Source organism: Malania oleifera, chromosome 4, assembly GCF_029873635.1.
Source record: "Malania oleifera isolate guangnan ecotype guangnan chromosome 4, ASM2987363v1, whole genome shotgun sequence".
Taxonomy (NCBI): Eukaryota; Viridiplantae; Streptophyta; class Magnoliopsida; order Santalales; family Ximeniaceae; genus Malania; species Malania oleifera.
In genome coordinates this window covers 60,681,484-60,706,534 of record NC_080420.1, presented here as the reverse complement: position 1 = coordinate 60,706,534, position 25,051 = coordinate 60,681,484, and the positions used below count along the sequence as shown (strand labels likewise).

Below are 25,051 nucleotides of genomic sequence, written 5' to 3'. Positions count from 1 at the left end.
TAGTGGATTGATATGGTTAATAATAAATTATTTTAGTGAGTACACATTATTTCACTTAGACTTTTTGTAAGATGAATTATGATGCAAATCATTCTTGCCAACCATCTTTGAGTTTAACTAATTGTTGTCTAATAGATTATTAACAACCAACTAATGAAAAATTACTTTTATCAAAAAACTATAATAGGAGGGTTCTTCATTAGTTGCTTGTTTTTTATTAGTAGGAAGGAAGGAGTATTATATTCATCAAACTTCAAGGTGTCCATAAATTTTAATTTGATGAAGTTTACAAATTCGAGTTACACTTCTTTGTTTCAAATATACTCTCCAGCGTATGTATATATTGATTATATAGAATATTAGATTCTTCATCAACGTCGTCGTTGATTTAGTAAAGGTAAATTTCTATTTATCTTTATTTTTTGGGCACCGTTGTCGACTCTATCAATAAATTTCAGGGCAAATTTATATGATATGCACATGACGTGGCTTTAAATACTCAACTACTTTAAATTGTTTCTTATCTCGACTTTAAAAGGCTATCTATTAAATGAATATACTTTTTAAATTTTCCTAAGTATTGTATTAATTTAATAAAAAATCTAATGAACAAAATGCCTCCTTGGGATTTCCGGAGGAGGCGGTCCCTACCTCCCCTGATGGCGGTGGCATCCAGCAGGTGATGACTTTGTGCCCGGGCGAGTCTGGGAATTAACCAGACCAAAAAACAAAACTAGAATGGGAAATTGAATGCGTTTCGATAAGAAGTCTTAAAAGGAAAATTGGAAAAAGAAACAAACAGAAATATTTACGGAAGGATGAATGGTATGGAGTATGGAAAGGGTAGTGTGGCACTGTTGTGTGCTTGTCATTGAAGATTACGTATGTGCAGTGGCCCATAACATGAGAGATGGAGGAGTTATGGGAGTCAATATGAAAAGGGAAGTTGGCTAAGATTGAAAAGAATCGGCATACGCTTTATGTAGTGGGAAGGAGAATGGGACACTACTGCGCTTTGCTACTCATCTTTTGCTCCGTCTACAGACTTGAGAGTAAGTGGAACTCCTCACCCTCTCTCTCTCTCTCTCTCTCTCTCTCTCATCAGTACTTTGTTCTGAAGAAGCTCAAAATTCAACAAGGGGTGGTTCGTGTGCCATCTCCTTTTCTTCTGACAGACCTGACTTGCCCTCTCTGGGTTTTCTGTGTTCTTATCCTAACTAATCTCATTTCCACTAATTTTCAACTTCTGTGGCAAAAACTAGGTACCCCAGAAGCCTGTCCTGTCTTCTAGTAACAGCAATCGTGAGGAGCGGCACTCAAGCATAGTCTGCAATTTCAAGACACCTAGTATGGATTTTCCTAGCGCCTTTCTCAGCTTTGGCTTAAAGATAGAATTTCTATTAGATTAATAGCTTTCTTGCTTTTGTTTTTCGTTCTGCCGTCCCTTTTTGGTTTCGCTTCTGACTATGAATGCTGTGCGGTTAATTACTCATGTTTTCTTTTTGTGTTTCTGTAATAATTATTATTTTGTGTCTGGTTTGGTTTGGATTTTAGAGAACTTTCTTCAGTTTGGTTCTTATTGAACATATATATGTTCTTACAACTAGTTCTGCGGTTGGGGTTTTACTTACGTATTTATTTATTTATTTATTTTTGTTGTTTTTGGTTTTGTTTTTGCTCTGTCGGTACTGTTGAATTTGATTCATTGCGGTTTCTTCTGCTCTATCTTATTTATTTTACCCTGTTCATCCAACATCTAGCTTGAGATTAGTCCCTTAAAGCAGCATTCTCCCGTGTAAGTTTTGGAGTTCTTTCCTCGATCAAACGTTAACAAATTGAGTTACCCATCTCAATTTTTGTGCTTTTCAAATATTAATTTATTAACTTTCAAGATTTTGAAATTTTTTGGCTTTGATCGGTACATCTCACTCTCCACTCAGAAATAAATAAATAATTTGAAATTGGCGTTGTTTTCAAGGAACACTATGGTAATGCTGCGGATGAAAATTATGACCACACTTATAGTTGCTTCATCCAACTGTGCATGCTTTTCTGTACTTCACAACTGAATTGAGTTTTGTTTTGAGTTTATTGTTTCATTTTGAAATAAACGGCGCCATCCTGTGAGTGTTTTTTTTTTTCTTCAGAAATATAATATGAACATATGGAAATCCAATTCTTTGAAAAAGCACATTGCCCTATATTTTACAAAAACCCTATATTTTACAAAAATTCTATGCTATATGTATTTATTTTCATTTAGATACTTAACACCTATTCAGATATCTTCAATGAAGTTTGTTTATTCAAAATCTGGTTATGGACCATTTTTTTTTTCTTCTAAGTTTTCAGGTTATATGCAAATTTTAGGGATGAAATATTTTGTTTGTCTATTGAATAGGAAGTCTTGTTTGTTATTTAATGGGGGTTGAATCATTGAACATGGAAGGCTATGCCTCTCAAACTGTGTGATATATCAACTAGCTTTCCAATTTGTCTGTAATATAGGCAACATTATATGAAAGGAAATTTGAATGTTACTATCCTTAAAATGAATACAACATTGCCTACTTTTTTATGCTCTTAGATCACAAGTTAATTTTTATGACATCACTTTTCATGGCATCCTTTGGTGAGCTTCACAAATAACACTTCTGTGAGAGAATGAGAGCCTGTACATTAAGTTCTGTGTGGTATATCCATGGGCTGTTCTTTCCTTTTCTCGTTAGTGGTCCAAACATTTTACTTGTTATCTTTATTTTTAAGTGTGCATTCCTAACTAGAATTCTTCCTGCTTAGAGGGACATTTTATTGAAAGAGAGATTCCATTTCAAGAACTGCTCGCAGATTAGGAATTTCCCAATCAGGGGAGTATATCATTGAAAAGAAAATTTTCCATGTGAAAATTGATTGAAAAGAGTCACCCCCCCTTTTTTTCTTTAAGTGGTTATTTATATTTCAAGGGATTGTGTTCTAAAATTCTTTTTTGGTTGGAGAGAGTTTTAAGCAACAATTTTCTTATATGGAATGATGTGGAGAGAGTATGGGGAGGGAACAGTGCTGATACCATTCATGATCTTCTAATAAATCTATTATCTAGTATAGAGCAAGGTCTTCTCATTAATTAATTAACACATATCAGTTTAGAATTAAGTCTATTGTAGTGCTGGTGAGGTCCTTCTTGTTGGCGTGAGTTGTTGTTAATTAGAAAGATTCTAGGAAAAAGTCTTGATTGTAAATTCCTTGTATCAAGGCCTTGATTTTAAATCCCTTGATACAAGGGACATCCTTAATTCTAGCCTTAAAATTAGTATAGTCCCAAATTAGAATTTTTCTTGTATATAATTACCTACTATTCCATGTAATTGATATAGTGAAATAAACAAAGAATTTTTTCCTTGATTTTAACATGGTATCAGAGCAGGGTCTTAAGACCTCTGCTGATTAATTTTTTTTTTCTTTTTTTCTTTATGGCCTCTGGGCATCTCTCGACGATGACAGTGTCATGCCCAAACACTGTGATCATCTTCGCTGAACTAGTTGTGATTTGCCAGCAGCGATCATCCCTTAGTCTGCCAGCTACGATCATCCTCATGTTGAACTAGTACGACGCCGAAGTCTCTTGCGAGACATCCGAACTAGAAAACTCCTTCAATCATCTCTAGCAACACCTCATTCCCCATCCTGTGGTTCAGTACCTAGAAAAACCCCCCACGTCTCCGACGCCCGCCAGACCTCGTCCACAATTGTATTCCACCAAAACGCGTCTCCGTGAGCGCCGGTAAGGTCTATCACTGGAATCTAAAGGTGGGTCGGCCCCAAATTTGATACTTCCTCCGACGGCATGGCAAAGAACTCTGGGATTTTCTCAATGCTGGCGTCGACCAGCCCCTTGACGCTGGCTTTTGAATAATAATAAAAAAGGGTAGTGTCAACACTTTGTTTCTATTATCCATGCATTCAATCTCTAGTGGATGCGTGAGTATGCCTTGAATTCCTCCCAAGTGTGGCACCGACCAGATCGTTCCCGCAGCCATCCTTGCCATACCCCATGGCGACAATTTCAAGGTTCCCTGCTACTTCTTCTTTTTTTCCGATGTTTGCTTGTAGCTCTGGAGAGGATTCATACTGAGGATTTTGGTGGACGCCCGATCAAATCTTGAGTTGAATCATTACAGACTGGAGGTTTGCAGTTTTGTTTTTTTTTTTTTTTTTCGGTGAGCTTGAAATCCAAGAACTGTTCTATTTGCACTTGCTAGTTGCTACCCAGTTTTTTGGTTTTCTCAATGGAGGATACTGGAGATCTCGGCACCTCTGGTACTGTTTTATTTAATTCTCGTCAAAATGCTGATAGTAATATTTGGATACTTGACTCTGGGGGCTACCGATCACATGATGTTCGATCCCAAAGATTTCTCACACACTTCTACACCGTGACGCTCAAGCATTGTAAATGTCAATGGGGTCGTGTCTTCGGTCACCGGGGCTGGCACGGTGACTTTGTCACCTTCTCTCACATTATCTAATACTTTATTGGTTCCCTCTCTATCTCATAAGTTATCCTCTATTAGTCAAATAACAATAGACTTAAATTGTACTGTGATCATGTACCCTACTTTCACGAACTCTCCTCGGGGAGTGTTCCCACCAATATTCATGAAGCCCTGACAAAGCCTAAATGGACCCAGGCCGTGAAGGAAGAAATGGAGGCACTGCAGAAAAATAAAACTTGGACTCTTGTTCCCTTGCCCAAAGGAAAGAAGAGATTGGGGTGTATTAAGCACAAAGTAGATGGTTTGATTGATCGATACAAAGCATGACTAGTAGCAAAAGGTTACACCCAGACATATGGTGTAGACTATCAAGAGACCTTCTCGTTGGTAGCAAAATTGAACTCGGTTAGAGTATTGTTATCCCTTGCCGCAAACCTTGATTGGCCATTGCACTAGTTTGATGTAAAAAATGCCTTTCTCCATGGAGATCTGGAGGAGGAGGTCTACATGGATGTTCCATCAGGTTACACAGCAACTTCTGAAGTTGTGGTGGTGTGCAAATTACAACGAGCATTGTATGGCCTGAAACAATCACCTAGAGCATGGTTCGGGTGATTCAGCTTGGCAATGAAGAAATATGGCTATCAACAGAGCAACTCAGATCATACACTAGTCTTAAAGCATCAACATGGTAAGATCACAACTCTAATAATTTATGTAGATGACATGATTATTACAGGAGATGATCAGGAAGAAATATCAAGACTCCAAGAGCGTTTGGCGACTGAGTTCGAAATGAAAAATCTGGGAGCACTTAAATACTTTTTGGGAATTGAGGTTGCCAGGTCAAATGAAGGTATATTTCTTTCCTAGCAGAAATATATCCTAGACTTTCTATCTAAGGTGCGACTACTGGAATGCAAACATGCAAAATCACCAATTGTTCAAAACCACAAATTGGGAGAATACCCAGACCATGTGCCGACAAATAAAGAAAGGTACCAGAGGATAGTCGGAAAGCTTATTTATCTATCAAACACCCGCCCTGATATTGCTTATGCGGTAAGTGTAGTAAGTCAATTCATGCGCTGTCCAAGTGAGGATCACATGGATGTGGTGCTTAGAATTCTTCGATACTTGAAGTCATCTCCAGGGAAAGGGCTTATGTTCTCAAAAAATAGACACCTCAAAGTCGAGGGATATACAGATGCAGACTAGGCAGGAAATATATCAGATCAAAAATCCACTTCAGGGCACTTCATGTTTGTTGGCAGGAATCTTGTAACTTAGAGAAGTAAGAAACATAATGTGGTGGCTTTGTCAAGTGCTGAAGTTGAGTTTCGTGGAATGGCTAAAGGTCTTTGTGAACTTCTCTGGCTTAAGAGACTAATAACTGAAATAGGTTTTGCCCCAAGTTGTGAGATGGACTTGTTCTGTGATAATAAGGGCGCAATTGATATCTCACACAACCCTGTCCAACATGACCAAACTAAACACGTGGAGGTGGACCAACATTTCATCAAATAGAATCTTGAGGACAAGACAATTCGATTTCCTTTTGTTAATTCTGAAGACCAATTGGCATATGTACCCACAAAGGTTGTATGTAGCAAAATCTTTTACAACTCACTTGACAAATTGGGCATGCGAGACCTGTATGCACCAACTTGAGGGGGAGTGTTGGCGTGAGTTGTTGTTAATTAGAAAGATTCTAGGAAAAAGCCTTGATTGTAAATCCCTTGTATCAAGGCCTTGATTGTAAATCCCCTGATACAAGGGACACCCTTAATTCTAGCCTTAAAATTAGTATAGTCCCAAATTAGAATTTTTCTTGGATATAATTACCTACTATGATATAGTGAAATAAATAGAGAAGTTTTTCCTTGATTTTAACACTTCTATTGAATTCAAAGCACCATCTTATTTTAGAAATGCATCTTTCATGAGTGGAGCCTAGGCACAATGTTATTGTCACCATGTGAATTTGAGGTCATGGGTTCAAGGCGTGGAAACAGCATCTTGCAAAAAATATAAGGTTAAGCTCTATACTATAGACCCATCATGGTCTGCCCCTTCCCCAGACCCCATATTCACAAGAGCTTTGTGCACTAAGGAACACTTTATCTTTCATGAGGAGATCTTTTGTGCAATACCTTTGTTTAATTAATATTCATTGAGGTTCAGAGTATCATATTAGATTTAACTGTTCCAAAGTTTTGATTGTATTCCTTTGAGCATCTAAATAGATCATTGCAATGAGCACGTGGAAGACAATTGATCATTTAAGCGTTCAGTTTTCTTATTGAGGTTAGAAAGTGAATTGTCAAATTTACCATATAATGCTGGTGTTAATGCTTTCTGAGCATTTGTAAGTAAGCTGCTTATAATATCTATATTACCATCTGCTGTGTCTTGGTTGTGAAGAGGATATGAAAATTGAGAAGAATGCATACATTTTTTGAATTCCATCTCTGTTAGTAATTTGTGATTACATGATGTTTTTTTCTGGTTCACATATTAAATTGCTGTTGTTAAGGTTAGAAATCCACAAGACATTTAATGTTTAATGTTTAATCCACAGTGTGAGCTGACACTGGCTGAGGCTGACTTAAATGGGGTTGAATTGGACATCTTAATCAATGGCATAGCCTACATAATCTACTGAATATGCTTGTGCTAATTTTACTAAGCTAACCATCCAAATGCATGTCTCTTTCCCTGTCTGGATATGGATTTTGAAGCTGATTGAAATCAACTTGTCATAAATTTATGGTGAATCTACTATCTGGGGTCAGTAACCCGGAAGGATAATGGAAGCGATCTATAAATTTTGATGCATTCTGCTGCTTCCTGTGGGCCTGTTGAACTGTGTTACCTTAGTTCTACTAGAGTGCAATACAAACTCATCCTCCTCCCACCCGCATTTGGGCACTATCTTTTTTTCTCTCTCAAGGTTCATATCCAATACAAAATTCCAAACATATTTATTGTTTTCTTAAAATAACTAAAGTTGTCACATATTGTAATTTTAACTTTTTTGTGTTTATTTTCCCTATTATTTTAAAAAAATTAATTTAAATTTTTCTTTAAAATATTGGTACTTAGTTGTCATTAACTAGGCAAAATAATAGGAGATACTAATAGTAAATGGTTTCTCCACCACTTAAGTTATATGAAAAGACCCCCTTCACTCTCTTCCTCGCATTGTAATATAATTAGTACCCCTTTATATAGAAAATATGAGCATATACATGCATGATTTGCATTTTTATTGTGTATATTCAATTTTATGTATTTATTGTGAATCAGGCTACATTTTTCCATGATGGCCATGCTTCATCACATGCTTACACTTCAAAATAAACTAGTGCATTGAAACTGAAGAACATTCATCATATATGTAGGCACAAGCACGCATGCAATATCTTTAATGCTTTCCAAAGTCCTGAACAAAACTTTAGTTTGGTCCTTACTCCATGAAATCCCTATCAGAAATAGCTAGAGCATCAAAATCATTTACAGTATTTTTCCCATATCACAAAACTAAAGAAAGAAACAAATTCTCTATCTAGGTAGGGATTGCTCTGTAGGACTAGCACCATTGGTAGATTATGACTTTGTGTAATTTGGAGCTTAAATGCATGCCAAAGTTGATACATAGGCGATAATTTTTAAATTTACTAGCGATGTTGCCTCAATGCATGTAGTGATTGCTTTGGGCTTCAGTTTCGATCAAGGATTTTTATTTTTTGAGAAAAATAAAATTAGGAGGAAATTAATTTTCCATTATATTTTCTCTTTGCATTAAAAGCTTTTAAGAATGAATTCATTCAAGTACGATTAGAAATTAAGAAAAATCAAATGTTAGCGATATGCAAATACATATTTTTTTCAATTGATTTACTATATGTTATATTTTAGTTCCCACTTTTCTTGATAACTATGGAAGAGGGTTCTTGAGAGGGGACTAGGGCTTTGTTGCACATGGGTAATGGATGTTCTACAGAGGACCCAGGGAGGAGAACTAGGCAATTCCCAAGAAGCTCAAGTTTGGATTTTGGCAAGCAAAGGTATTATGATAGTTCAAGGGATTCATTGAAGTAGTGGTAATTCAAAGTGAGGGATTAGAAAGAGATAGTGAGGGTTAAAATGGTTGAAGAATAATCATAGGTATTGTTGAATCAGGTGTAATCCCAAGAGGGGGGGGTGAATTGGGTATTTAAAAATTCTTTGACACTTATTTACCACTTAATCCCTTCTTATATATTTACCAATGAGTTCTTATTACTCAATTAATTATGTGCAATGCTATCAAACCTATACATGCAATATAAACAATTTAAATGCAGTGCTGAAAGTAAAGAGTAAAGGGAAGAGAGAAAACAAACACGGTTTTTATGAGGTTCAGCTAACTTGGCCTACGTCTTCGCCTTGAGCAACCACTCAAGGATTTCACTAAATCCCTGCTCCTTAAATTGGGATGGAACTTCCCTTACAATCCGCTGCTTACAAGAGGTACAATTTCCTCCTCACCCGCTGCTTACAAGAGATACAGCTCTCTCCTCAAACCCTAGTTCACAAGCCGAACCGTGAATACAATGAAATCTGAAACACTCAAAAATTGCTTCCAACAAAAAAGCTTGTGAGTACAATTTAAATTCCTAATACATTAATATATGATATAACTTGAAACTCAGAATGTATGAAAACGATACAATCGTTTATGTATGATATGCTTCAACACACAAATCTCTCCTTAACCAAAACTCCCAAGTAATATTTAAAACGCTTTGAAGAAATTTAGGGTTCATAGTTCACTTTGCAAAAATGCATAAATATATTTGACGTGAACTTATTAATAAAAACTTTGTCTTGAATATTAATTCAATCAAAATCACAAAGTTTTCTTTCAAATATTCAAACACAACACGACCTTTGCAATCTGCAAATATATATATAAATATGACATCCAAAGATCAAAAACCAATGTGACCTATTTCAGAAAATATCCTTCAACACTATATGTATTTAAGAATTCCAAGGATATCTAATCAAGTGGATTTGTACTATTAAAAGTATCGAGTCTTTGAATGGAAAAACTCACTTGAACCTAAAATATTTAATCAATAGCTAAACCTCTTTTTAAGTGGTAATCTTATCAAAGTGATTTAAGATATATATGCACACTCAAGATCAACCTCTTAATACTTAATCAAAAATAGATTTTGCACTAATAAGCTCTATGAACAATATATATATATCCTCTTGAATCAAGAATCAATCAACCAATAGCTAAAAAAACTTTCTCAAGTAATGATCTTTTCAAAAGCAATTTTTATATGTATGTGCACACTCAAGATCAAACTTTTCTAAAGATATTCAATAGTAAGTGATGAGATGAGAAGCTCTTAAAAAAAACAAATAACTTGAATCAGCAAACCTCAATACCAAGAAGAAATAAAGTTGAATGAATGAATGCCCTTTAAATTCTGGAGTAGATTTGCCCAAAGAAGATGAATGAAGAATGAAGTGTAGGCAATCGTATAACAATCAGCTCAAGTTTCTCTATGTTCTTACAATAAGATATGTTCTCCTCTTGTTGTGTGTCTTAGTTTTTTCTCTAGGGTTTAGATATTCAGTATATATAGTGTCTTACCCTTAGAATTGATCTCAACCGTTGGATCAAAGAAATAGCTTGCGAGTTCTTTTAATAAAAATCAAATTTTTAAGTTTCCCGCAAGTTCAGGCGACTGAGATTGAAGCCCAGGCGACCAAAGTTCCTTAAACCTTTGAAAATTAACTTGAAATACAAGGTCAGGCACCTAAAGAGAGGTTTAGGCTCCTGAAGTGGCCAGTTCAGGCGCCTGAAGTCCCAAGGTCAAGTGACCGAAGTGTCTCGGCCAACTTGCTGTGTTTCTCATTAATTCTTCAGGCTACCGAACTTAATCTTCAGGCTCCTGAAGAAATTCTTCAAGCGAATGAGGTTGAGTTCAGGTTACCGAAGTCCCCTTTTTCTCAATTTTTCTTTTTTAATTTAAAAATCTGCTTTGCTCTCTTTCTTGGGTCTTTTATAAAATATATTTTCCATGATTTTTAAAGTATTTCTAAGTCCATGAAACCTAATGATATACATGAAATGCATGAATCCTAAAATCATTCTAAGTTATGTTGAGCCTCAAATTAAATCATATGAAAATATGAGTACATGAGTTCTAAATACCCATTCCCAAGATGTTCTTGAACTTTGCCGCTTGCATCTTGATTATCGTACTCTTTGAGTTTCATGGATCTTGCCAAGATATGTTAGCTTTACTTTGTGACTTCCATGACTCGTTATCCTTCCGTGCATGCTTAATATAGTTCCTGTTCACAAACTCAATACACAGATCAAATACCAAGTGATTTGTCATTATCAAAATCGGATTTGACTCATAGAGTCAACAGGCATTTATAAGAGAGAGGTAAAATGGTGCAAGATGTCATCTTCCTACAATAGATAGACATGTCATATCTGAATTAATAAAAAATATGGAGTTTTTAGCAAATTCGGTCATGACACATGGTTAGGATGACAGAAAAACGAAATAAAACGCATTTCAAGAATGATGCACGAATGTTGACTAGCTTAAGGAAGGGCTAAGGGGTAGGGGCCCCTTTAGCAAATCTTGATTCGAGCCCACAAAGTCAAAACTCTCTAGATCATCCCAAGACCAAGATTGGTAGAGACCTTGCCATGTGTCTCTATCTCCAGTCCCCAAGTACACAATTGATCTTGATCTCCTTTGAGAATACAAAAATAATATAGTTAATAATTAATTTTATTATTATGCATATGCGAGTTCAATGTGAATCAATTGCACAATCTAGGGGAAACGGGTAATTTTACACATTTACAAAATCCAAACATGATCATGTGGCTTCTTCATATTTTCCTTTCCTTTTCCTGATGTTTTCCATGTTTCAAACGAGACCATAATGGTAGGGCTCACAATTTCAAGTCTCCTTAAAATGAGATTAAGGCATTATCTATGAAATACTCGTGTGTGCTAGAGCTTTATCAATTTATCTAGGATGATGGGTTAGGTCCTCTTGCTTTTTTTGGAAGAACCATGATGTTTCTATTCATAAATGAGCGCAACTCATTCTTAAAGAAGTATAGCCTACCCTAAGTATATACAATTCCAAGAGTTGATACCTATATCCCAAATTTTGCTGCAACAAAAGTCTACCCTCATCGTTTTTACCGTTGAAAGGAAGGAAGACCGAGGAAGGATCCTTACATGTGGGTGAAGCCTAACTTTTTAGCATCATTTTAAATTAGGGCAAAGGACATTGACTTCCCTTGAATTTGGCAGAACGACATGAACCATTGCTAAGGTTTTAAAAATCCTGACCACCCTGTGGTTTAACCAAAAATAAAAAAAAAAACAAAGATCTCCTCTAAGGTTTTAGAAATCCCACGGACCTCTCTTGACATTTGATTTTTGGGAAACATGCTCCTTCCTAGGCTTGTCTTTGTGCCAAAATATCAAAGGATGTCCATGTCTTTTTTTGCCAACCCTCAGGAGAGACCAATGGAATTTTTGAAACCTGAAGGGAGGTCCACATTTTGTGAATTTTTGAAACCTTAAGAGAGGTCCATATTTTTTTGCCAAATCTTAGGATAGCTCAATGTCTTTTGCCCTTTATATTGTTGTTCCTTGGTATCATTTTAAATTATGGTTTGAACCTTACCTTCTAGAAATGAAAAAAAAATAAAAATTAATGGTAATTATGCATATAAATGCATCTGGATTAGATGATTTGTCTAAGACACTCTCATCCTAGTTCTAGACAAGTTCATCCTTTAGAACATTTGCTAAGAATCGATAGATAATATTAGAAGAGTAGTTGTCATTGTGTTACTTTATAAGGAACTCCTCACTATGCTTTAATATGATCCCATAGAGAACTTACATTTGAATTGTGTCCTGAAAATGGAATAAAGTATTTGGAGCATTTTAAAAATATAAATCTTAAATTAGTAGTTCAGGTTGTGGGATCATTTGCCAGCTGAAGCTACTTCAGCTTGCTAGGTTGTGAGTTTGGCTAAGAATATTGGATGTTTTGACACTATTGTGGTAGGCAATGAGATGACTCCTAATGATGATCTTGGGGCTCAACAATGAAGGAGGTCCTATTGAGTTGATTTTGGAGGATATTTAGATCATGACCAGTCTCCTTGTTCATGTGTTGTTTTTCTCAGATGGAATCTGTAATGAGGTTACCCATAATCTTGCCAGTAAAAAGTCTCTAATTTTGTGGCTAGAGGCTGTTGCACTTAAGGATCTCTTTTTTGGTGACATCCATTAAAAAAAACAACAACAAACAACAAACAACAAACCAAGCCTTAAGTCCCACTAGGTGGGGTCGGCTATATGAATCCTTTTCCACCAATTTATGCGATCATGGACCATTTCTTTTGACAAATTCAAAGATATTAAATCCTTACTTGCTATCCCCTTCCAAGTTATTTTTGGTCTATCCCTACCCCTTCTACTGCCCTCCATAGTAACTAACTTACACTTTCTCACTAGTGCACTATGTGACCTACATTGCAAGTGTACATACCATCTAAGTCGTCCCTTCCTTATCTTATCTTTATAGGAGTTACACCTAACTTACCACAAATATGTTCATTCCTTAATTTATCTTTCAATGTTATTCCACTCTTCCATCTAAACATTCTCATTTTGAAAACTTTTACTTTTTGGATATTCTGTTTCTTCGTCGCCCAACATTCTGATCCATATAGCATTGCTAGTCTTATAGCTATCCTATAAAACTTCCCTTTTAATTTTAAGAGTATGCTACGATCGCAAAGCACACTTGAAGTACTTATCCATTTTACCCAACCTGCTTTAACTCTATGCATTAAATAATCTTCAATTTCTCTTTCAGCTTGCATAATAGATCCAAGGTCTCAAAATCTACAAGTGTTATTTATTTCTTCATCATCAAGTTTAACTTTCTCTTCAATATTCCTCCTACCATTACTAAAACTACATTTCATATATTATGTCTTATTTCTACTTATTCTAAAGCCTCTAGATTCTAAAGCTTCTCTCCATAATTCTAACTCAGCCTTTGCTCTATCCTTAGTTTTATCAATTAATACAATATCATCTCCAAATAACATGTACCATGGAACCTCCTTTTGAATACTCTTAGTCAGTTGGTCCATCACCAAAGCAAAAAGATAAGGGCTCAAAGAAGATCCTTGATGTACACCTTTGGTGATTGGGAATTCTCTAGTTTCTCCATTTGTAGTCCTTACACTAGTCATTACTCCATCATGCATATCCTTAATGACATCAGTATACCTACTACCCTAAAACACACCATAGAACTTCCCTAGGTATCCTATCATATGCTTTCTCTAGGTCAATAAATACCATATGCAAGTCCCTCTTCTTTACCCTAAACTTTTCCATTAATCTTCTTAAAAGATATATAGCTTCTGTGGTAGATTTCCCTAGTATAAAACCAAATTGATTTTCTGAGACCTTCGTTTCTAACCTTAATCTTTATTCAACTACCATTTCCTATAGTTTCATCGTATGACTCATAAGTTTAATTTCACGATAGTTATTATAATTTTGAATATCTCCTTTATTTTTGTATATAGGTATTAAAGTGTTTTTCCTCCATTCATCTGACATTTTTTTAGTTTTTATAATTGTATTAAATAAATTAGTTAACCATATAGTTCTATTATCACCTAAGCATTTCCAAACTTCAATTGAGATGTTATCTGGTCCTATAGCTTTCCCATTTTTCATCTTTCTAAGTGCAAACTTAACTTTGTTAACTTTGAATTTGGTGAATAAATTTCATATTTTTAGTCTTTTCCTCATTTGACAATTCTAAGTTTAAGCCTTCAATTTGGTTTGCATTAAACTAATCACTAAAGTAACTTTGCCATATTTCTTTAAAATCTTCATCCTTAACCAAGACAATATCATCCTCACTTTTTATACATTTTACATTTCCTAAGTCCTTACTCTTCCTTTCTCTATCTTTAGCAAGTTTAAATATATCTCTTTCCCCTTCTTTTGTATCTAATTTAACATACAATCTATTAAATGATCTGTATTTAGCTTCACGAATAGCCTTTTTTGCATCTTTTCTCGCCTCCTTATACTTTTCAAAGTTATCCCTGTTTCTACATTTTTGCCACATTTTATACCAAATTCTTTGTCTTTACGGATTTTTGTACATCTTTATCCCACACTTTCTTTGCTATTTGAGAATCTTCCTCTTAATTCACCTAAAATCTCTTTTGCTATCTTTTTAATAGAGCTAGCTAATCTACTCCAAAGAGTATTTGTATTTATCCCATCCTCTATAGTCCAATCCCCATCTTTGATCATTTTACCTTTAAATTTTATTATAGTTTCTCCTTTTAGGTTCCACCACCTAGTGCTCTTACACTGGTTTATTTTATCTTTTTTCTTCCATTTTTTAGTACATATATCTAATACTAAGACTCTATGTTGTGTGGTTAGGCTTTCACCTGGAATAATTTTATAATCCTTGCATGATAAACGATCTACCCTCCTCGCTAAAAAAAAAATCTATTTGACTTCTATTTTGTCCACTTTTTAAAGATTATTAAGTTTTCTTCTCTCTTCTTAAAGCAAGTATGCATTATACTAAAATCATATGACATAGCGAAGTCTTAGATCATCTCCCCAGGCTCATTTTTTTCTCCATATCCATATCCTCTATGTATCCTCTTATAACTTTTATTATCCCTTCCAACGTGTCCATTCAGATCTCCTCCTATAAATATTTTCTCAATCCCAGGTATGCCTTGTATAATACTATCCATATCTTCCCAAAATTGTCTCTTAAGAATTTCTGCTAAGCTGACTTGATACCATCTTGATTTTTATAATTCTATCCCCTACTCTATTTGTATCAACAACGCTATCTTTTAAGTTTTTGTCTATAATAATTCCTACTCTTGTGTTTTTCTTTTCCAGTGTACCAAGGTTTAAATCTTGATTTATCAATTTTTCTAGCTTTCTCCCCCACCCACGTAGTTTCTTGAAGGCAAATTATATTAATTCTTCTTCTAATCACCGTGTCCACAATTTCCATGGTTTTAACCGTAAGTGTCCCTATATTCCAAGTTGCTAATCTAATCCTAGTTTCCTAAACTAACTTTTTTACCTGCCCACTCCAGAATGATGCAAGAACCCTCGCATATTTGACACCATACTCAGGCGCCGACATGGCGCATTACCGTCATGATCCGAGCTTGTTCAAGGCATTATGCTTGCCTATGACTGCTTGTCTCGTGCGTTTGGGATGATTTTCCATCATATAAATACTAGTGTAGGTTTATTTTCTGGTAGTAGTTTCTCCCTATGCCAAATAAGGTAGTATGACTCATCGGTCACTTTGATGTTTCCTAGTGTCAAGGTGAGAATTACATATAAAGCTCTTTAGGGAAGGGTAAGTGTTCATCAATCTTGTAAAACTCATTAGCTATTGTCAATGTGTTTAGCCTACTTGCCTCCCTCTCTAAACACACAATGTTAATGGAGGTGTTGTTAATGAATTACGTTGTTTCAATGTAAATTGCTTCCTTGGCACTGCTTTCATAATTGCTTACTACTTCCTTGATATTTGATTGAATGATAATGAAAATGTTTTGTGGAAGAATTGTGGTAAACGATAGGTTGGCTAGTTGAGCAAGAGTGCATTAGCTAGCGTCGCACGGTCCTTTCACAAAGATGTGAAATAGTCGGCCCGTGACACCTGGTATCAGAGCTCAGTTAGATGCTACGTGAATTCAATTGCCTTTCATTGTGGGATTAGGAAAGCTTTGGTAAATGACCATGGCACCAACCAATGCTGAGAGAATTAGTGTGCTGGAAGCACAGGCTGAAACGACAACCAACAATGTGGCCACAAAGATGGCCCAACTGAGGGGACTTGTTGATGATGTGATGGAATCACAAAAGCATCAAGCAAGTTTGATAGGTGAATTGTTAGAGGACTTTCACTATACTATGGAAACTTTGCAATCTCGGATAACTTATTTGGATGCAAAGATGAATCTGATGGTTCTTGCTATGGGAAACTCTTAACACTCCAGGGTTTAGCAAGACCAAGGTACCATAACCCAAGACGTATGGGAGTGCCCGTGATGCCAAGTAGTTGGAGAACTTGTTTGATATGGAGCAATACTTTCGTGCTATAAGGACGACCTCAGAACAGGTGAAAGTGAATATTGCGACCATGTATTTGGTTGGTGATGCCAAACTGTGGTGGCGTACCAAGTACAATGAAATTGAAAATGGACGTTGTGTAGTGAATTGTTGGGAAAACTTGAAGAGAGAGCTCAAGGTTCAATTCTTTCCTGAGAATGCCAAGTATAATGCTAAGAAAAAACTGAGAGACCTCAACCATACTGGGTCAATCAAGGAATATGTGAAATAGTTTTCTGCTTTGATGTTGGATATCAGGGACACGTCGAAAAAGGATAAACTATTATATTTTCATGAGGAGTTGAAACCGTGGGTAAGAACAGAACTTCATAGGCAAAGAGTTCAAGACTTGTTTGTTGCACAAGCTGCCTCGAAATGTTTAATTGGCTATGCTAGTGATACTACCACTTCGTCCAAAGAGTTTGGCGTAGGGGGAAATAGTGGAAAGTATTTCAAAAAGGGCAAACCCAAAAATGGGGAGCCGACTATAAGGCATTAGCTTCAAAAGAAGCTTCATCGTCTCGAGGGTTCAACAAACCCAATGGAAAGGGTAAAATTTCATGCTACTTGTGTCGAGGCCCTCACAGAGTTATTTAGTGCCCACACAAGGGATCACTCAATGCCTTACAAGCTTCCACTTCAGGACAAGTGGTGGAAAGCGATGGGGAAGAGGAGGATACCCCAAGGATCGGTTCAATGCGGCTGGTGAGCGCATTGGAAAAATAGGCAAAAGCTCCAAAAGTCACACAAGAAAAAGGACTGATGTTTGTGGACTTGAGAATCAATGGGAAGAGTACCCGTGCTATGGTGGATACCGAGGCTATTCATAATTTTGTTTCGCAGCCGGAAGCATGGAGACTCAACTTATCCTTGGATAAGGATACAAGACGCATGAAAGCAGTGAATTTTGTAGCCCATCCTACTTTGGGAGTAGCCAAGCAAGTAATGGTGAAGCTTGGACTGTGGGAAGGTCATGCAAATTTCACAGCGGTGCCATTGGATGACTTTCAAGTCATTTTGGCAATGAAGTTCCTAAGGGGGATGAAGGCAGTGTTGATGCCTTTTGTCGGTTCCCTATGTCTGATGGGAGATCACCTTTGCATGGTGCAAACCGTTGCAACAAAAGGAGATGATGGGAAGTTCCTTTCATCCGTGCAACTTAAGAAGGGATTAAGAAAGGGTGAGTAGACATTGGTAGATGAAGTAGGTCAAGAGCGGGTGCCTACGACCATCCAAGTGGTGTTGGATGAGTACAAGGAGGTGATGTCGGATAAGCTGTCGCACAACTTGCCTCCGCGACAGGGTGTAGAGCATCTACGGAAGTTGTTCGACAAGCTGAGGGTGAATAGTGTGTATGTGAAGAAAGAGAAGTGCTCTTTCGCTCAGCAGAGCATCAAATTCCTTAATCATGTGATTGAGTAAGGTCATATCCGGATGGATATGGAGAAGGTAAGGGCGATTCAAGAATGGAAGATCCCCATGACAGTGAAGGAGTTGTGTTTTTTTTCTTGGCCTTGCCAATTATTGCGTAAGGTTCATAGAGGGGTATTCGCGAAGAATGGCTCCTATGACAGAACTACTGAAGAAAGGTCATGGGTGGAACTGGACTGAGAAATGCCAGGGAGCCTTTGATGACTTAAAGGATGCCATGATGAGAGATCTGGTATTTGCTCTTCCAGATGTCATGAAACCCTTCGAGGTGCAAACAGATGCATCAGACTTCGCCTTTGGAGGAGTATCGTTACAAGAGGGATATCCTGTTGCGTACGAGAGCCATAAGCTTAGTGAAGCAGAGCAGAAGGAGATGCTAGCGGTGATACATTGTCTTCGCGTGTGGAGGCATTACTTACTTGGGTAAAGGTTTGTGGTGAAAACAGATAACTCAGGAGTTAGTCATTTCTTCACACAACCGAAGTTGACACCCAAGCAAGGCCGATGGTAGGAATTTTAGGCAAAATTTGATTTCTCCTTTGAGCACAAGTCGGGGCGCTTGAACCAAGTCACGGATGTACCGAGTAGGAAGGCCAAGCTAGCAGTCTTGTAGATGGTAGCACACTTGACTGTGAGTACTGTTACCATGATGATGCGGGAGCGCATCAGAGAGAACTTAGCCAAAGATCCAGTTGTGCATAACCTAATGAAGCTGACCAAAGAGGGGAAAGCACGGCTGTTCTGGATGGAAGACGGATTGCTGATGACCCATGGTAGTCGGCTCTTTGTGCCACGAACTGGTGGTCTGAGGAAGACACTATTGAGAGAGTGTCATGATACCATGTGTGCCGGACATCCAAGATGGCAGTGCACTTTGGCCTTGTTGAAGCAAAGGTATTATTGGCCGCACATGCGTGATGATGTGGTTTATTGTACCCAAACTTGTCTCACTTTCCAACAAGACAAGATGGAGCAGAAGAAGATTGTAGAGCTGTTGGAGCCCCTACTAATAACATCCAAACCATGGGAAAGTGTCTCACTAGACTTCATCACCAACCTACCTAGAGTGGGAGATGCAGGATTTCGAAGTATGGTACGTTCATAGCCGCAACAAAGTACTATTCAGAAAAGGATATGGCAAAATTATTCTTACGAATGTTGTGAAATCTTGGGGTGTTCCCCAAGATATTGTTAGTGACTGAGACTCAAGATTCACTAGAAACTCCTGGATAGAACTTTTTTAGAATCCTTGGTTCACATCTTGACATCTCTTCGAGTTACCATCCACAGACAGACGGATAGACGGAGAGATTCAATAGGGCTACTAGAAGAGTACTTGCTCCATTTTGTCATTGCCAACCAGAAGAATTGGATACAACTACTTCTTGTGGCTCTGTTTTATTTGAATACACAAAGGAGCTCAACAACCAACAAGAGCCTTTTCGAGCTTGTTACAGGCTAGTAGTCTTTGTTACCTCACACAGTGGGTGAGCCATGCATAGGAAAGAGTCTCAGGGCGTACATCTTCACCAAAGAATGGAAACAAAAGGCAAATATTGCCCGAGCCTACTTGGATAAAGCTTCTAAGCGGATGAAGAAGTGGGCAGATCAAGGGAGAAGATTGCAACACTTCAACGTAGGTGACTTGGTGCTTGTTAAGCTCAATCTTGAACATATCATATCACTACGAAGATGAGATAGGAGACTACTTCGCAAATAGGAAGGATCAGACCCCATCTTGGCCAAAGTCAGGAAGGCTTCTTACAGAATCGACCCTCCGACATGGATGAAAGTGCATCTCGTGTTTCACATCAACTGCCTCAAGCCATTCAACACCAACACCGACGTTCTGAGCAGAAGTCAGTCAAATAGAGCAGAGTTGAAGATAGTGCAACCTAACAGACGTGAAGTTGAAGATATCCTTACAGACAAAGAGTCCATTTCCTTAAGGAAGAAGTGACGGGAGTTCTCAGTGAAGTGGAAAGGCCTTGGTGATGAAGAAATCAGCTGGATTTCTGTGGAAGATGTGCAACCGTTCATGGACAAAGTAGAAGTGTGCCTAGCGTCAAAGTCTATGAGGATGTCGACCGCATAAGTGGGGGAGCGTCACGAGCCGAGCTTGTTCAAGACATTATGCTTGCCTGTGCGTTTGGGACGAGTTTCCATCATGTAAATACTAATGTAGGTTTATTTTCTAATAGTAGTTTCTCCCTATGCCAAATAAGGCAGTATGACTCCTTAGTCCTTTGATGTTTCCTAGTGTCAGGGTGAGAATTGCATATAAAGTTCTTTAGGGGAGGGCGAGTGTTCATCAATCTTGTAAAACTTACTAGCTATTGTCAACGTGTTTAACGTACTTGCCTCCCTCGCTGAGCACACATTGTTAATGGAGGTGGCGTTAATGAATTTCGTTGCTTTAATGTTTACTGCTTGCTTGCCACTGCTTTCCTAATTGCTTACTGCTTCCGCTGATATTTGATGGAATGATAATGAAAGTGTTTCGTAGATGAATTGTAGTAAATGATAGGTTGGCTAGTTAAGCAAGAGTATTTTAGCTAGCACCACACAATCCTTTTACAAAGGTGTGAAGTAGTCGGCTCATGACACTTCGGGGCAACGACCTAGCCTACCCTTGCCCACTCTTTGTTACACTTGGGTGGTACAAGTGCACTGCGTCACTCGTAGGGGACGCCCTAGAAAATATTCAGAAAGGATTCATAACACAATATTTTTCCAAAAAATATTTTAAAAAATACAGAAAGGAACAACTAGTTTGTGCAAGTCTACCAGCCTATTGAGTCGCAAGGAACATGAATGAATGTGAGATAGACTACCATTAGGTTTATGTTTGGCATATTTCAGCTAAAAGACTAGAATACATTCTTGCATAGAACTATTAGGAATGTTCTGTCACATGGGTTGACCTCCTATCACATGGGTTGACACGTTATTGTAGGCTGCCTAGCTCCTTGCTCACCTCTCCAGGACCTAGCTCCTTCCTCCCCTCTTTTTTGCTCAAATTTGCTCCTAGCTCCTTACTTGCCTCTCCAGGATTAGATATGCTCCTAGATTTTTGCTTTCCTCTCTTGCTCAAATTTGCTCATAGTTCCTTGCTTACTTGTCTAGGATTAGATATGCTCCTAGCTCCTTGCTCACTTCTTTGAGCTCAAATATGCTTCTAGGTCCTTGCCCACCTCTTTGGGTTCAGATATGCTTAAAGTTCCTTGCTCCCCTCTTCATGCTCAGATATAATCCTAGGCTGCCTAGCACCATGTGTGCCTCGTTGGCCTCAAATTTGTGGACTACCACGACCACAAGCAACCACACTCCACCTTGTGCCATTACTCCTTACCTGGTCTTCCCTCAACTAAACAGCCAGCTGACATCTTCATCAAAGCTCCCTATCCTAGTCGATTTCAGCACTTAGTTTCCAAACTCAAGTTGGTCTCTTTACGTCCTAGAGTTTGAAGGGGATTGTTAGCAAGATACAATTGTGTGTAAATGCATCCATATATACCTTACCTTGTATAAATTTACCCATGTGACACATATACCTATATTGTATGAATTAACACATGTGATCTATATGTGTAAATACTTTTCTATAGATTAAACCATGTGATCCATGCAAGTAAGCATGCTGTATAAATTGAGCCTTTAGGACCAACAGAACACACAAAACAATCATTCAGAAGCAACAATCATCCATCCCTTCATTCTTTCCAAACTATGTTTAGCTAATACTGAGATAAATACAAGATGAGAATATTTTAATGAAAAAGGCAACTAGCTGTAACTAGTTTTCCTATTCTATAAATCATGGGATGGAAAGTGACAATCTTTCTTCTGAGAATATTCATTTCAAACAGATAGCTTGTTGTTTGTGATTGAATGATGTGGAATGAAAGGTTGAACTAAGCACTAGTTCTGGCTTGCTGACGAGTCTAATTTTCGGCAGAGAAAATTTTCATTGGACACTCTTTCTAGATGAGTAAATTGCAAGCAGGCATCCAGTCTGAAGAATAATGATCTACCATTAGAAGGTGCATGTCCTAAAGTAAACTGTTTAGGAACATCTACTCACCTAACTAGCTGATTGATATCCCTTTGACTTTTAGGGTAGTTGGTGTTTTTGTTTGGGCATAAGCGTGCAAGTATGCGCTCAACATGATTACAAGTTGTTGCACATATAAACGTTAGATTCCAGACAAAGAGATGTGGCATTGTGTTCATGTCCATTTATGCATCTGATAGGTGTAGTGGGCAGCATCTGTCGATGATTTTGTTTACTACTCAAATTTGTATTCAAGAGTCAAAAAAGTGTGGTGACCATAATGAAATTTTTCCTTAGCCTTTCCTGCATGATTCATTTGATCATTATTATGAGAAAATGGATTCCTTTTACACTAGGCAAAAATGTGCAATAGAGCAGAGGTGCGTTGTGATTAGATTATGAGAAAATGGACGACTTTGCACATATTTTTTGTAACATGTGGCAAACTGAAATGGACATATCCCTTGTTTGAAATGCATCATGATTCCCACCCTGTTGCATGATGTACCTTGATATTTTGCTTCTTCTCGAACATTTGCCAAACTGGAATGGACATATACTTTTGACATGAATCATGATTCCCACCCTGTTGCATGTTGAACCTTAATATTTTCTTTCTTTTATAAACATGGGTGTTTATAATTGTTTAATCTTCTCATAGAAGCTTCTAGATACTTCTCTCTCATGCATGCCCATACACACTTCAAATAGAAACTCTCCCTTATAAGACTGTTCAATAATTTGTTCTGTTATTCATGCAGGCAAAGAGCTAGATAACCAGTGTCAACAACTGGATCAATCATTTCCATTGTTGACCTTTCCAAACATGAGACCACCAAACTCCACCCCAGAATCTGAAAATGAGTCAGATGTGAGCAGCCAAGTAGCTTCCAACATATCCATCCAGGAAGCATCACCATCACTCGATCCGCCACAGGACAGCAACGCAGCTTCTTCCTGCCTCACAAACCTATTAAACCTTCAAGCGGATCTAGCCCCTGTTTCTCTTGACCTAACACTCAACTTCAACCCCACTGATGCTCAAGTGAAGGGCAGTGGGGAGACCAGCAGCGAAGCAGCTGCGAATTCTGCAGCAGCAACTGTTCCTCGTGTTTTCTCCTGCAACTACTGTCGGCGCAAGTTCCACAGCTCACAGGCACTGGGAGGCCACCAGAATGCACATAAGAGGGAGAGAACACTGGCGAAGCGTGCCATGCGCATGGGAATGTTTTCCGATAGGTATACCAGCTTGGCATCCCTCCCCCTTCACGGGTCTGCTGCATTCAGGTCCCTTGGGATCCAAACTCATGCCTCAGTGCACCCACAAATTGTGCACCAAGATAGGCTGCCTCCTGCTGCTAGGTTTGAACACGGCCATTTTGGATTGCCAGTGTTTGCCGAAGATGAAGCAGAGCTGTTTTGGCCTGGTAGTTTTCGGCAGGTAAGTGGGGAAGGCAGGGGTAATCTGAGTTTGGAACCGACTCCAAGTTCAAATGTTAACTTTTTAGCAATGGTTCCCCCGCCAAGGACAGATTCAACTTCACCTGATCTCTCCCTAAAACTTTGAGTGTTTTTTTTTCACCCCTTTTTTCATTGAGGTTCCATTTCATTTTCTTTTGACTCACATCTGACGCTGTTCTCTTTGTACAGTGGGATATGCATTGGCAATGGGTGTGAGCTTTTGAATTTCTATTTCCCATTACGCGTTTTGTCCTTGTCACTACTGCCCCTTTAGATTATAGGGATGGATAAATTTGATTCTGTTGAATTTGGTAATTCCATTTGCATACCCCTTTTTTTGTACTTTAATCTTCAACATCATGATTTCTGTGTGGAAGAATTTTCAATTTTTAGATTAAAATATATTTCTCTATTAAGTATGGGGATGTTGCTGTAATTTTTATCATAGTATGTATTTTTTGTTTTTTAAAGTGTTGGATTGTTGAAAGCAACTCGTCTAAAGGCAGGAGAAAATGTTGTTTACCTCAACTGCATCAAAGAAATTGAAGAATTTAAATTATACTTTTCTGTTTGGAGTGATTTTTTATTAAATTTGAATAAGAAATAATATAAAATTATATTATAATTTGTTCAAATTCATTTAAATTCAAATGTAAAGTTTTATAAAATATTTATTTTAAAAAATAAAATGATTATAATACACAATTTTAAACGCTTGTAGAAGAAAGTATAAAATGTGTTTGGTCAATAATATATATAAAGAGCTATTCTTAAATTTTACGGGAAGACCCATGTTTCTTACTTTTCCTACTCGCTGTTAGTGCCGCCCTGTAATGGAGACCTTGCCACGACCTGATGTTGAGTCCATAGGAATATCATTGACGAGAATTTCGTATTGGTGGGAATTATAATTCCAATTCTAACGGTTAAGTTTTTTTTTTTCAAACCTCAAGGGAGGTTAGTATACATACTATAAAGAAGAAATGAAATGAAATGAAAAAACATTCAGTAACATTAAAAAAAATAAAAAATAATTTTTTTTATTGTTGTAATGAATGGCCCAAGTAATTTACAAAATGGAGAATTATTCCCTTCATTTCCACATTTCTTGAGGTACACACTTCAAACTAACAATACAAATTATCCATATATGTTTATTAGTGGGACGAATGGATCGTGCTAAATAATCAAATGATACAATGTAATGACGATTCTTATTAACGTGTCTGGGGTGTTCGTTCTATAATGCGAAATTTATTGAGAAGCTTGAATTTATGGTAGATTTGTAAACATTGAGCATTTTCTCTAGTACTAGCTCACAAAATTCAGCGACCCATTATCACAAAAAATAA

General features: G+C 37.4%; 1 protein-coding gene across 1 annotated transcript; it reads left to right on the top strand.

The window, feature by feature from the left end:
• The first annotated feature begins 624 nt into the window (after positions 1–624).
• Positions 625–24,118, top strand: LOC131154348 (zinc finger protein 4-like). The gene is made up of 3 exons (XM_058107051.1): positions 625–1,052; positions 1,263–1,347; positions 23,000–24,118. The coding sequence occupies exon 3, from the start codon at positions 23,065–23,067 to the stop codon at positions 23,803–23,805; it is 741 nt and encodes a 246-aa protein (XP_057963034.1). The 5' UTR covers positions 625–1,052; positions 1,263–1,347; positions 23,000–23,064; the 3' UTR covers positions 23,806–24,118.
• Positions 24,119–25,051: the final 933 nt, after the last annotated feature.

Coding starts and splice junctions, on each gene's coding strand:
- LOC131154348 (XM_058107051.1), top strand. CDS start 23,065: ATGAGACCACCAAACTCCACCCCAGAATCTGAAAATGAGTCAGATGTG.